This window comes from Chenopodium album, chromosome 11 (assembly GCF_948465745.1).
Source record: "Chenopodium album chromosome 11, dcCheAlbu1.1, whole genome shotgun sequence".
Lineage (NCBI taxonomy): Eukaryota > Viridiplantae > Streptophyta > Magnoliopsida > Caryophyllales > Amaranthaceae > Chenopodium > Chenopodium album.
This window is the reverse complement of record NC_137844.1, coordinates 17,904,964-17,920,467: the sequence shown is the minus strand read 5'-3', so window position 1 is coordinate 17,920,467 and position 15,504 is coordinate 17,904,964. Positions and strand designations below refer to the sequence as shown.

General features: G+C 37.2%; 2 protein-coding genes across 2 annotated transcripts; both read left to right on the top strand.

The window, feature by feature from the left end:
* Positions 1-4,507: 4,507 nt before the first annotated feature.
* On the top strand, positions 4,508-5,923 carry LOC145566399 (uncharacterized). Its single transcript, XM_081625831.1, has 3 exons — positions 4,508-4,754; positions 4,863-5,162; positions 5,361-5,923. The coding sequence occupies exons 1-3, from the start codon at positions 4,508-4,510 to the stop codon at positions 5,921-5,923; spliced, it is 1,110 nt and encodes a 369-aa protein (XP_081481957.1).
* Positions 5,924-11,860: 5,937 nt separating this feature from the next.
* On the top strand, positions 11,861-12,543 carry LOC145566398 (uncharacterized). The gene is made up of 2 exons (XM_081625830.1): positions 11,861-12,116; positions 12,158-12,543. The coding sequence occupies exons 1-2, from the start codon at positions 11,861-11,863 to the stop codon at positions 12,541-12,543; spliced, it is 642 nt and encodes a 213-aa protein (XP_081481956.1).
* The last annotated feature ends 2,961 nt before the right edge of the window (positions 12,544-15,504 follow it).

Here is a 15,504-nt window from a genome sequence, read left to right as displayed (position 1 = left end):
AGGTGCACATGTTAGTCAACGTCGGAAATGTAAGTAATTAGTCGGAACTCGGGGAAAAATGGTGGGACTTAACAAAAAAAAATTTAAAACAGGTGTGTTTTGACAAAAAAAAATTTATAAGATGATTTTCAACAAAATTTAATTTTTATAAGATAGTTTTCAACAAATTTTCCATTAATAAACTATTTTTTGTTGATATATTTTATTTTGTAGATGTAGTAATGTAGATATTACTACAGGTACCCGTATTTGTAGTTAAAGTATGTTTTCCCAAATATTCTATGATTGTGAAACCACGGGATTTTTCCCTAATGGTTTCATGTCCAAAAATGATTGGGTCGTCTTCGTTCCATAAATTGGAGAAAAGAGTTACACAGATGATTTTGTGTAGTTTTTTCAATAAGGTTAAACATAAATAATTTCCAGCTCTTCTTCACCTTGTTGAAAAAACTGCTTGATTATATCTGATAATTTACCTTATATCGATGGTTTATATTTGAGAGTTTGTATCTGATATTTTACCTTATATCTGATAAATTATATCAAGCTGGTAAATTATCAGATAAACTACGGTGTTTAACTTATTCATGATTTCCAGCTCTTCACGTTATTTTTATTTTTTATTTGTTACTTCCCCCGTTTATTAATTGCAACACTTTTTTAAAATGAAAATGTCACAATACTTGTAACACACTATAATTGAAAAGTATTTTATGACAAAAGTTGTACTATTACCCTTATTATAATCTCATGCTCTACTATATTATACTTTTAACAATCTCTCTCCTCCATTTTAATTGTTTTAAATTACATAAGACCCATTTTCTTAAATATCGTGAAAAATCGTGTGTTACAACTATTAAAAAAACAGAGAAAGTATATGTCAAGTCTTTGAATATGTTGATGTTCCTAAGCCTCTAGGAAGTTCCGTCACTACTGTTATTTGAAAGGATTTTGCAATGAATTATGATCCAACAGTTAGCCTGCACCAATTGTCAGATGAGCCTCACCCCAAACTAAATTCTTGGTCGAATATATGCCGCCACTGTTACAACGTGGTCGAATCAAACTAGATGCTCACAAAAACACTCCTTGACAAGACAGCTAGCATAAAAGGTGGGGGCACATAGTAGAATTTGTAAATGAAGGTCTTTAGTCTTTACCAAGTAAAGCAAAGTTGGCCAGCTGCTCCTCAATTGATCATCTAGCTCATCAATTGGTCCTGGAAGGTAAGATTTTCTGCCCTATAGGCTGTTTAATTCTATAACTGATATCTCGTTTTCAAATAGATTTGTTTCTCACCCGCCACACTTGGTACACATTGTGGCTTCCGAAAGTATTTGTTTAATTCTATAGTCGTTTTGTCGGTATATAGGGCAAAATTTTACATCCTTTTTTCCAGAGACTTATGCATTACATAAGTAATTAAAAATGACATGATGGATAATAAAATTCCAACAAGAAAGCAAAGAAAAAAAAGCGTTTGTTATGTGAAGGATAAACATAGTATGTTCAACAAATGCTTTACGATTTTCAAAATTTTTTTCTCGAACCTCAGGATTGCAAGTGTGTACCAAGGGTTGAAGGTTAGAAATAAATCTATTTGACAAGGAGATATCAAACATAGAATTAGACAAATTATAAGGAAGAAAGACTCACTATCCAGGATCAATAGATGAGCTAAAGTATCTATTGTGGAGCAAGGGGCCAACCTCTATTAGGGAAAGACCTTCATTTACAAATTCTACTATGTGCTCGCACCTTTTATGTTAGCTTCTTGGCAAGAAGTTTTTCTACAGCAACTAGTTTGATTTGACCACATTGCATCAAGGGCATCATATCCGACCAATAATTCGGTTAGGGGTGAGGCTTATCTGATAATTGATGCAGGCTTACCTTAGGATCATGATTCACTACAATTTTTTTTGAAATAATAGTAGTGACGGATTTTCCTAAAGGCTCCTGATGATCAACATATTCATAAACTTGCCATACAACCTGAACAATGTAAGAGTGAGGCCATTGGATGACCAGGTCATTGGTCATGAGGAGAGAGAGGAGTTTTTATATTAAAAAAATAAAACAAAGAAAAAATTGGATGAAAGAGAGTAATGACCAGGTCTTGAAGATGACCAAGCTGAAAATTTGGACAAGAAGATGTAAATGACAAGTGACAGTGTATTATTGGAAGAAGAAAAAGGAAAACTTGCATGTACTAGCAACAAATGACACCAACGGTAATATTGTTGGATGATCACGCATGCATTCAACGGCTAGAATTATTATCGTTGTAAATTTTTGCAACGGTAATAATTTGAAAAATACAAATAAAAAAAAAAAAATTACCAACGTCTTTATTTTTTTTTTTCTCTATAAAAAGAGACCAATATTGAGGTATTTTAAAACAACTTCTCATTAAGCTTAATTTCTTCATTTAGCTCAATTTCTTCATTTAGCTCAATTCATTCCTTTTAAAGTAATTTATTTTTTATCTACAAAATCCAAAAAACTATTGAATATGGATAAATCCAATCGGAAAAAAAATCCTTCAAAATCGAAAAAAAATTCAAATACTCAACCTTCATTTTCTGATTATCAAATAGATCTCAACTCTCAAGTGGAACCAAACTCACAAATTTTTCCACAGTTTCCAAATTATGGAATGAATAACATCAATTTCACAAATCCAAGTTCTATCTCACAATTCCCTTTACGACCACAACAAGTTCTTAACTTCTCCTATTCTCAAAATGTTCTTCCATCTGAAGGACACTCACCTTTTCAAAATCGTTAATTTGCTGAAAATGAAACATCCTTCCCTATGTCACAACACTTTAACATGTCAGAAGGTGAAGGTGCAAATTCAAATTTTAATTGGTCATATAGATCAACTGCTGTCTCTGATGGCGATAATGATGACAAAGCTGAAGAAAATGAAGAAAATGAAGGTGGGGATATAGGAGGCGGAGGTAGAGGCAATACAGATCGAAGGAATTTTTGGTCGCATGCTGAAGATGAGGTCCTTGTGAGAGCTTGGCTTGAGGTAAGTAAAGATAAAAAAACTAATACCAACCAAAAGGGGCATGAATTCTGGGAAAAAGGTGAGGCAATGTTTAATAATGTTAGATTATATAGAGAGAGGCAATTTGAACAAGATACTGAAGAGATTAAGAAGGATGATTTTCTAAGAGTAAGGGCTTTGGAGCCACTTAGATGTCGGTGGAAAAGGCTAAGTGCTAATTGTTCAAAATTTTCTGGTGCGTATGCACATGCTGCATCAAGGAGAGGAAGTGGTCATTCTGACGACGATGTTATTAAGGTTGCACGTAGAATTTATAGGGACGACAAAACTAGGAAAAATACCAGTAGAGTTTTCCAAGATATGCATGCTTGGGATATTCTGAAAAATGAACAATTATGGGCGGAAAATGAAGATCCAGTCGAGACATGTAAGCAGAAGACAGCAACCCAGTCCAGTGTTTCAAAGAGATCTCGGATTAATGAAGCTGGTAATTACTCGTATTCAACCAACCCAGATACACCGACCAGTGGTGATGTTGGGTGTTCAGGCTTCCCCTCTATTGATGATTGTAGCAAAAATAAAGGTAAGAACAAAGTTATGAACATGGCGACGGAAAATTCTCAGAAATGGTTGCTTACTATTCAAAACATGAACATAACAAGGTAATCTGAAACTGAGATGGAGATGATGAAGTTGAGGTTCCAGAGAGAGAAAGAAGCTGAAAATGCTCAGCTAGAAAGGGAGAGAGAAGCACGAAAGCAAAGGAAAATCAACTTGGAATTGTTCAAGATACTTGAAGCAAAGCCATACTTATCAGAAGAGGATCAAGAACGAAGGAACAATTTAGTGAAGATATTATTCCCATCCAATTAATTTATTGTCTTCAAAATGTAGTAGTGTTAGATTCTAGAATGATTAGGTTGTTGTTTAGTAACCGCTTTTGAACTTGAAGTTGTAATCATGTTGTTTAAGTTGTTATTTATTATCAATTAATGTGTAGTCATTATGTTGTTTTTAAATAGCTCTAATATAGTTGTACTATTATGTGATGTATGATTGTCATATTTAAATAGTTTACTATTTTTAAAAAGTTGTGCATTAATGGCATTACTGACATTGATGAAATGTAACAATAACAAAAATTGTGCATTGCTCACATGAACTTACGTATTTGTATTTTCTGATAAATGTAGGTGTTTAATTTGATGTGATTGCTCACAGGAAAAACCAAAGACTTACTCTTCTGAAAAAGTGAAGCAATTACTGATTTTGATAAGACATAAAAATGACCACACAACCTATTGATATGAAATCACATTGAAGCTTTTCAGTACATTATTTTTGATGGTGAATGATAGCATTATAACAACACACTATTATTAAAGTTCGTACATTGTTCTATATATTGCTATATGTTTTAATTTGGTTTCACTCAACCAATAATCTATTAGCTCTCTCATCAAAGTAGCTTCCTTAACTTTGAAAATGTCTGAGAGTTCTAATTCGTCCAACTCATCTTCTAACTCTTCCAATTCATGTGCCAACACAAATCAAAATTCGGATGATGATTACAACCGACGTTATGAGAGACGGAGGCAAGCAAATCGTCTTGTTGATCGAATGATGGATGAATTCATAATGACCAATCCAGTTGAATTCTTTCAAATGGTTAGTCAAGTTCCAAGGGCACCAAGGACTCTAGTCGAAAGGGATCGTGAAGACGTACACAACCGTTTATAAAATGACTATTTTGCTGATCCTCTAGTGTTCCCTCCAAACTTGTTCCGTCGGAGATTCCGCATGAGAAAGCACGTCTTTCTCCGTATTGTGCATACTTTAGAAGAACGTCATCAGTTCTTTCAACAAAGGCAAGATGCTACTGGTAGATTTGGAGCATCAGTATTGCAGAAATGCACCGCGGCTTTAAGATTACTTGCATATGGAACTGCTGCTGATTCCGTTGACGGCTACTTATGGATTAGTGCATCTCTTGCGAGAGACTCCTTACAACATTTTGTTGAAGGAGTTGTCTCTTATTTTAGTGATGACTATCTGAGAAGACCTAATGAAGAGGATATGGCCAGACTCCTACGAGATGGAGAACGTCGAGGCTTTCCAGGGATAATGGGATCCATTGATTGTATGCATTGGTGATGGAAGAATTGTCCTTTAAGATTGAAGGGAATGTTTTCCGGGAGAGCTAATAAGCCCACTTTGATTTTAGAAGCTGTGACATCACAAGACCTTTGGATCTGGCATGCTTTTTCCGGGACGCCAGGTAGGTGTAATGATATAAATGTTCTTGATAGGTCTCCATTATTTAATGATATATTCGAAGGTTGTGCACCTTCGGTTAATTATGTCGTTAATGGCCACCAATACAATATGGGATATTATCTCACTGATGGTATATATCCTACATGGGCGGCATTCATTCCCACAATATCCCTCCCCCAAAATGAAAAAGAGGGTCTTTTTGCCAAACAGCAAGAAGGTCAGCGAAAGGATGTCGAACGTGCATTTGGAGTATTACAAGCTCGTTTTGCCATAGTTCGGCATCCTGCTCTGGCTCGTGATGTATCAATGCTTGGAAAAACTATGATAGCTTGCATCATCTTACACAACATGATCGTCGAGGATGAGCGAGACACATACGCAAGATATTATGATCCAAGGTATGATGATCCAAATGAATATGAGCAAGCTGAACCCCCGTCTTCAAGTAGAAGAAATTCTGAAGGACCGTTTCAATTCAGCAACAGTAGTAACCGACCAGCTAATTTGGACACTTACATGGCTAATAGAGCTCGAGTTCGTGATGAAGTTACGCATAGAGCTTTGAAGTCAGATTTAGTGGAACATTTATGGCTCAGATATGGGGAGTCTTATAATAGGCAGTAATTGATGTATTATTGGGCCTTTAAGAGTATTTTCTTTAAGTAATTATGTTTAGTGTATGTTTTAGCTAATGCTAAATCATGTGTTCTAATCATGCATGTATTTCGTACTATCGTGTATTATTAATACTTAACGAGGTTTTAAATTAAGTGTCCATGTATTTTACATTTGCGCTTCAATAATACATCATTGATTACAATTAGTGTATAATTATATTTATCATTAAGCATTTTAAATTTTAATTATGTGCAACAATTATAGGAATTATTATGTTTTTAACAACAATTTTAAATTATATGGTGGGATAGAAGAGAGAGAATATATGGTGGGGTATGGTAAAAGTAGGAGAGAGAAAACCATGACCAAAGTAATTTTGGGCAACCATTGGGAGTCTTTGGTCATAGTTGGTCATGTGACTTGGTCATGGATGAGTGGAAAGAGAAAGAAATTATATAATAATCCATGACCAAATATTTTGGGTCATCCATTTGGCAATAAATTATTAGTGAATTAGTTATACACCTTAATTGCTTTGGTCATGACGTGCGTTTGCTTTTGCGGATACCGTCCATAAATAATCAAAACTTATAAAAAATATGGGTGAAATTTTGATGAAAATTACCCTTTTGATTTCTCGCAGAGAATTACCCTTTTGATTTCTTGATTATCCTTGTCTAAATACGGGCTTCCCTATTTTAATGTTAGTACTAGATGTAAGCCCGTGCGATGTACGGTTCTAGTAAATCATTTTATTTAATTTAAAATTTTGTAAATTTATGAAGATCATTCATTAAATATATGGATAAAATTGCTAATATCATAAGATAATTTTTTAATTTTAACCCTAAAGTTATCTTTTGTTGTTTTATTTATTTTATGTGATACTTGAATTTAAAATCCCAAACCTTATTCACTAATTTTGCTTATGTGACAATTTAAATTTTAATTCAAAAAAAAAATGACAAATCTCGTTTTTTTATTGATCAAAATAAGTCTTTTGCCTATGCGTTTATTTAATATACTCGTTTTGTTTAAAATATTAGTCTCATTTATAATCGTTTAACTATTAAAAATTATGGGGAATTAGTCATATAAGATATAGTTTTATTTGTCTCGATGAGTACATTATTAAAATCAAACTTTTATAATATTTGTTAGGGAGTGATTAAAGATATTTGTGATCAAAAATTTGCATCCATATATGTAAAAAAGATAATTATTACTTTTTTTTGAGTAGATAATTATTGGTTTTTAAAAATAATTTAAATTTTAATTATTCTCTATTTGTTGTTTTTACCTATGTATCAAAATTCTTAAATCTTTTATTCTTCACTTTTTCTTAAGTGGCGAGTAAATTTTTTAATTCTAAAATAAATTATTAATCTAATTTTTCATTGGACAAAATAATACATTTTCTTATGTGGCGCACCAAATGCTCTTAAAAAATACCTATTTTATTTATATATATTAGATTAGAATTACCTTATTTTTGCTAAACTAAAAAAAATTTACTGAATTGAAATTATTTTTGCTTAAATGAAATTATTTTTGCTAAACGAAAATTAATTTTTACTGAACTGAATTTTTTTTATTGAACTGAAATTATTTATACTGTTTTTTTAGTGAGATTATTTTTACTAAATATTATTTTTTTTAAGGTGAAGTAAACGGCGCCTTAGTGGGAATTTAGGTTACAATTTCTCATATTTTATTGATTGGTAAAATAAAAATTGAAAAATCAAACTCACCAAGATCCATATTATGATTTAGACAATTGCACAATTTTCGACAACAAAGCTTGCAAAACAAAAAAAAAAAAAACAGAAAAGTTAAAATCAATCTATCACAAAATTATCAAAAAATTTGGGGAAACTGAAAAATAGGGTTAAAGAAGGTTTGAAATTTCCCAAGTGTATGGGGAGATACCGATATCTGGTATAGTGCCGATATCCATTGGTTTACAGTCTAAATGGGTTCAGATTTATAATGATAAAACCCATATCGGTAACATCACATAACGACATTGATATCGGCACCTTTTAAAACTCAGCATGTGGCGTTGGTTAATCGACACTTAGCATAAAGTGGTTTGCATGGCATGCAACCACGTGGCAGTTGAAGTCATTATAAATAGGTAGGATTATCCAAATTAAAAGGTAGAATTTATTACACACACACACACACTCTCTCTCTTTCTCTCTTTTCATGTCATCTTTTCTTCTTTTTCTTAAACACTTACTGACTTTGACATCGGAGTGGTTTTCCTCGGATTCATTCCGGGGTTAGCTAATCTCTATTTCCTGTGTAGGTGCTTAGTTGGACGATAGGAGCTTCACGAATCTCGGGAATAGGTTCTTGGATCTCGGATACGGGTTGTCGGATCTTAACAGGAACAATTTGGCGCTAGAAGGAAGGGGAAGTGATTACTTCTATCGCCTAAGGACCTAACACAGAAAAATCATGACTGGAAATCAAGAAACACCAGAAAGCAATAATGTAATTAGAAAGGTAATAAACCTAAGGATGACGGCTGGAAATGGAACAACAGACCCGGAGATTGAGGTGGTGGATGAAACTCTTACCTTGGAGGGTAATCCATTTGGTATGCCGTTAACACCAGAAGGGTAAGCTGGTATAACAACAGACCCAATGGTCGGAAGATCTGGAGACAACGGCCAGGGTGATGAAAGAGATGAGTAAGAAAAGGAAGGAAGCTAGAACGGCCCAGACTGGGGAAGGAGTGCCGATTGTGAACCTTGGTGGTCAGTTTAATGAGGCAGTAGGTTCTTTAAGACATCGGCATCGAGAAGTGTCGCCGCCAAGGACACACACAACTGCCCGGGAGACAGAGGAGCAGTCCTCTGGTCGTGCCGTTAGTACCAGAAATCAGCGGCAGAGAAGCTCGCAGAGTGTACAGCAAGAAGTGGTGTGAAAGGTAGTCCAGCCAAGGGCGTCACCGTTCACACAGAATATTTTGGATCAACTAATGGAAAAGATTAAAATGCCGACATGTAGATATGACGGAAGGGGTGATCCGAGTAGGTACATAACATCTTATGAGGGGCACATGATTTTATACACCAATTCATATGCTGTCTGGTGCAAGGTCTTAACAACTACCTTGACTGGGGCAGCAGTAGATTGGTTTAAAAACTCGGGAAATGGCACGGTGGATAGCTTTGAAAAGCTAATAGAGATTTTTGTGGGGTAGTATATCAGCAATAATGTTCGATAGAGAACTTTAGGGGAGTTGATGGTTGTAGGGCAGAAGGCGGATGAGTCTCTAAGGGACTACATCAGGAGGTTCAATAATGAGGCAAATACAATTCCAAAGTTACAGCAGGAGATAGCCGTTATGGCATTAATGAATGGCTTGAATGACTTTGAGTTAAGCGGTATCTGACAAGAAAAAACTTAACGACGCTAGCGGCAGCCTTTAACAAGGCCCATGATTATATAAAAAGTGAGGAGTTGATGAAGACAAGTAATAGGGCCGTATCGGCAGACAGTATGCAGTACCTACTTGAGGGAGTGGCCTCGGGAAGTGGAAGGCCGAAAGCTCCAGCCCCAATGAAGGGGGGAGGAAGTCGGCAGGAGGTTAGGGGTGCTAAAGTGCCAATACGATACATCATATATACTTCACTGAATGCGCCCAGAGCTGCTATATATATTCAGTGAATCAAAATGAGGAAGGTTGGACAAGACCGGTACCAATGAAGGCAAAGGGGAGAGACGTTAAGAAGTACTGCATGTTTCACCGGGATGTGGGGCATTATACCGAGGAATGTGCGTAGTTGAAGGATAATATCGAAGAGTTGATAAGGAAGGGGAACTTGACTCAGTACCAGCTGCATTCGAGGGGAAACCAACTACCGCCATATCGACAGTTGGAATGACAGTAGTTGGAGGCAAGGCCCGAAAGGCCGCATACAAGAATAAGTCGACAGGGGGGTGGCGGACTGCCACCGCTGTTGATAGGGAAAAACAATGATGTGATAACTGGAGGTCCGGTGCATGGAGGAACGATAAGTGGAGCATCTATCAGAGCACCGCCATATAGTCAATGCCTTGGATGACGATAGCCGTCCATGACCTGCAAGCATACCTGATGTGGTGTTTAATAAGGAGGATGCAAGGGGAATGGTTTTCCCTCCTGATGACCCTTTAGTGCTGATAACGATGATTAACGAAGCTGACATCAAGCGAGTCTTAGTAGATGGGGGCAGTTCGACAAATGTTCTGTTTATGCAATCTCTCAATGAAATGATGATTGGAAGGCAATACCTCACGCAGGTATCTTATCCTGTGATTGGTTTTAATGGTTCAATGGTGAGGCCGAAAGGCAGCATTGTCCTACCGATACGGTTTGGTGACGTGCCAGCAGCAAGGGATATGATGTAGAGTTCTTGGTGGTCGATGTGCCGTTAGCATATAATGCCATTATCGGTAGGCCGATAATTCATGATGTACAAGCAGTGGTGTTAACTTACCACCTGACCATTACTTACGTGTCAAATCTAGGGAATGTGGAAAAAGTGCACGGGGGACAGGTGATGGCAAAGTCCTGCTATGTAATAGCCTTGAAAAATCCGGTATAGGAAGGCCCGGTAGCAAGTAACCAAAAGAGGGATTAGAGAGCCGTTAATGCGGGATTTATCAATGGAGAACTTTGATACAAGGCTGATTACAGTTCCAAGGCCGTCACTAGGAGGAGAGACGGTACAAGTTGAGCTTCAACTAGGTGATCCAAGCCGAACAGTGAAGGTCGGGGCAGATATTGATGTTGACATGAGATGCCACCTGATTAGCTTGTTACGAGAAAATGCAGATATGTTCGCCTTCTCGGCGAATAAAATACCTGGATACATCCTGATGTGATGTTACATAAGCTGAATGTCGATAGGAAATTTAGGGTAACACAAAAGAAGCGGAATTTTTCAACGGAGAAGATTGAGGCAATACAAGCCGAAACCAATAAGCTCTTAGCGGCAAGTTTCATAGAGCCATGCACATACCTAGAATGGTTGGCTAATGTTGTAATGGTGAGAAAGCCGACAGGAAAGTGGCGATTGTGTGTAGATTTCACATATCTGAATAAGGCCTACCCCAAGGATTGTTATTTTTTTCCCTATATAGATAGGCTGGTAGATTCTACATCAGACCACGCAATGCTCAGCTTTTTAGATGCGTTTTCGGGGTATTATCAAGTGAGTCTTCATGAATCAGACAGAGCGAAAACGACGTTCATAACAGATGCTGGGGTTTACTGTTACAAAGCTATGCCGTTCGGGTTAAAAAATACAGGGGCAACTTATCAGAAGTTGGTTGATGAGATCTTTGAAAAGCAGAAAGGGCGGAATGTAGAGGTGTATGTGGATGATACGATTGTGAAGAGCAAGGTGAAGGAAGATTACATAGCTGACCTGAAGGAAACATTTGATACTTTACGGCAGTATCAGATGAAGCTAAACCTAGAGAAGTGTCTGTTTGGGGTCCGGTCAGGCAAGTTTTTGGGGTTTATGGTGAGTGAACGAAGTATTGATGCAAATCTTGACAAGGTGAATGAAATCCTAGAGATGAAGCAGCCGAAAAGAATTTGTGATATATAGAGGCTTACAGGCAGAATGACAGGATTGACTCTATTTATAAGCAAATCTGCTGACAAAGCGCTCCTATTCTTTGTAGTTCTGCGGCAGAATAAAACTTTTGAGTGGGGAAAAGACCAAGCTGATGCTTGGGAGGTAGTAAGAGAATACCTGAGAACACTTCCGACAGTTGCGAGACCAGAACGGGGTGAGCAGTTACAGTTGTACATATCAGCCTCACTGAAAACGAGTGGCTGCAGCTCTACTAGTAGAAAGCAAGAAATAACAGATGCCGATATACTTCGTTAGCCATGTATTAAACGCAGCTGAGCGTAGATATCCGGTGATAGAGGAAATGACACTTGCTGTGGTGATCGCAGCAAGAAAACTGCATCCTTATTTTGATGCTCATCCGATAGAGATACTAACTTACCACCTACTGGAGAAGTCATTGCAAAAGATGGATACATCAGGCCGACTGCTAAAATGGGCAGTTGAGTTGTTAGAGTATGAGTTACATTATAAGCCTAGGTTGTCGATTAAGGTGCAGGCTTTATCGGACTTCATTGTGGAGACTTCCCAAAATGATGAGGAAGAGCCAAAGGAACATGGCAAGTATTAGTAGATGGATAGACGACATTAACTGGCTCAGGGGCCGGTATAGTGATAACAGGGCCATATGGTAGTATCTTTGAGTATGATTTGAAGTTCAAATTCAAGGCTACCAATAATGAAGCGGAGTATGAAGCGGCCATAACTGGTATTCAGTTATCCATAGTAGTAGAAGCTAAACGTTTGATTCTGAAAACCGATTCCCAGTTGGTGTCAAGCCAATTCAGTGGAGATTATGAAGCACGAAAGCCGGCAATGATAAAGTATCTTGAAAAGATCAATCAGCTAACGGCACAGCTACAACATTTTGAGGTACAATTAGTCCCGAGAGCACAAAATGCACAAGATGATGCCTTGGCGAGATTGGCGAGCTCAAGCTTCAATGATCTGGAAAGAACAGTGATGGTGGAAATCTTAAAGCAATGAAGTATCGATGAAACTTCAGAACAAGTTCTTTGTGTTGATAATGGCAGTCAGTGGTACGATAAGATCTTGGGGTATATCCTTTTTGGGGCATTGCCTCTTGATAAAGGTGAGTCACGGAAGCTGAGGAAGGATAGTGTCTGGTTCATTATACATCAGGGCCAACTGTATAAAAGAGGATTCTTACTCCCTCTACAGTGATGTATAACAAATTACGAATCTACGAGACTTATTGAAGAAATTCATGAAGGCACCTGTGGTAATCATCTCGGAGCCCGTGCTCTATCCCGAGAAGCAATAAGAAGAGGGTATTACTGGCCGACAATGAATGAGGATGCTATATGTAGGGAATATTTCAAGCATCCCACACTTGAACCCCACTGTGATCATACACATAAGTATGGTGGCGTCCAAAGGGAAGGAAGCTAGAGCAAAAGAGTCGCTATGCCTAAGAAGAAAAGTACTACCAAGGGCAAGGAAAAAAGAAAGATTGACTCTGTAGAAAAGAAAATATGGGTTGAAAAGAAAAATGGTGTAATGACTATTGGAGAAACCATCAATTCTAAGATTGTGTGCAGATCTTCTAAGGGATCCCTATTGGTGAAAGAGATGGATGATGAAGAAGAAACGGAGAAGAAACGGCTAGAAAAGAGATGACAGATTAGATCATTGTTTTCACTATCAATTTATTAGCTAATTTTATTTTTAAGTCAATTTTACTTTTAAGCCTTTGTTTTAATTCCATCGATAATGTAATTTTATTTTTATTAATGCAATTTTCAGCTTTTTAAAACTTTTATTAATTATTAAAGCAATAAAAACGACTGAATAAATTTCGAAAATTGTTCGAGTACGGAAGTCGAAAATTCTCGAAATACACCGAAATTCACCCAAATCGAGGAAAAAATACTGGCGCTAGAATTTTGAATTTGTCGCAGCGCGACGATCCTGTCGCGGTGCGCTGGATCCTGTCGTTGTGCGACAGGTGCTGTTGTGCAGTGTTGGTCTTGAATTCTACGCGACGTTTGTTCTATGTTGACATACTGATGTGGGGATGTAAGATTTGTACACATTAAAGGGGCCGCACCTTGTAAAGGGTTGCCTACTTATCCTTTCCTTAGGAATCAGGCCAAACGTAGCTCTCTTGAGCATGTTACTCAAGTTATCATGGGTAGAATTTCTTAAGTTGGTCAAGGTTTGTCATATTTGAGAATTCATTACCATCCATATCAGTTAGTTTTATGGCACCTCCTGATAGGATAGTTTTGACAATATATGGTCCAGACCAATTAGGCCTAAATTTACCCCTTGGGTCTAGAACATTTTTCCTTAATGCTTTTAACACTAAGTCTCCCACTTTAATGTTTCTTGTCTTGACCTTTTTGTTAAAGTGTCTAGCCATGCAAGTTTGATAGCGTTGAGTATGATATAGAGCTTCTAGTCGTTTTTCATCAAGTAGAATTAGCTCCTCATATCTTGCTCTAGTCCATTCGACTTCATCGAGTTCACTTTCCAACGCGATGCATAGGGAATGTATTTCTAGTTCTACAGGTGGTACGACATCCATCCCATAGACTAGGGAGAATGGCGTATTTCCTTTGGATGAGCGAATTGACGTGCGATAACCCCAAAGAGAAAATTGGAGTTTATCAGGCCAATCTTTGTAATTTTTCAGTCATTTTCTTGATGATAGTCTTTAAGTTCTTATTGGCTGCTTCTATTGCACCGTTTTCTTAAGGCCTATACGGGGAAGAGTGATGGTGTTGAATACTGTACTTTTGAAGCAATTCTTCACATTCCGCTTGAAAGTGAGTTCCATTGTCACTTATCATTTCGTGCAGGACTCCATATTAACATATTATGTGTCTTTCAATAAAGAGTGCTACATGTTTTGCAATGAGTTTTGCATATGATACTGTTTCAACCCATTTTGTGAAGTAATCAATTGCCACTAAGATGTATTCATGACCTCCTGTCCCAGGAGGGGTGATTTTTGCAATGATGTCTATACCCCATGTTGAGAATGGCCATGGTGATGTATAGGTGTAAAGGAGTGATGGAGGAACATGTTGCAAGTTAGCATATATTTGACATTTAGGTCATCTCTTACATATTAATGGCAATCCCTATTCATGGTAGTCTAATAGTATCCTTGACGTATTACTTTCTGGGCTAGCATTTTGCCATTCATATGAGTTCCTCAAACTCCTTTGTGGATTATTCTCATTACTCTCTGAGCTTCCCTATTGCCTACACATAGGAGAGCTCTACCTTTAGGTACCCTTTTATGAAGCTCATCGTTTATGAGTACATATTGGGAAGCCAAAAGTCTTAGAGCTCGCTTTTCTCTCTTGTCGGCGTGAGGTGGATATTCTCCTTTGGTGACATAGTTGAGGATGTCAGTATACCAAGGTTCTTCCTCTTCATCTTGTTCTTGAGCTACCTCATCATCTTCTATAGATTGAATGTAAGCTGGCTTATGCCTTTTCTCTATTGTTAGAGGAATTTGCTCAATTTCCTTAGGAATTCTAACCATTGAGGCTAGTCTTGCCAAGGCATCAGCAAATTGATTGTCCTCTCTTGGTAGATATGTGTATTCCACCTTTTCAAGTTGATCAGTAAGAGTTTCCAAGTATGTTTGATAAAGGGCTAAGCTTTCACTCCTTACTTTCCATGTTTTGGAAATCTGATTGATGATTAAAGAGGAGTGTCCAAATATTCGAAGTTTCTTTACTCCTAATGCCAAAGAAGTTTTGAGGCCTACTACACATGCTTCATATTCCGCAGCATTGTTGGTAACATCAAAGTCGAGCTTTATAGAGATTGGGACGTGTTCTTCTTTAGGTGATACTAATAAAACTCCTACGCCACAACCCTTTTGGTTTGAAGCTCCATCGATGTATAATGTCCAAGTATCATCTTCTATAAGCATCAAGTCTTCGTTTGGAAAATCATTTTCATGCA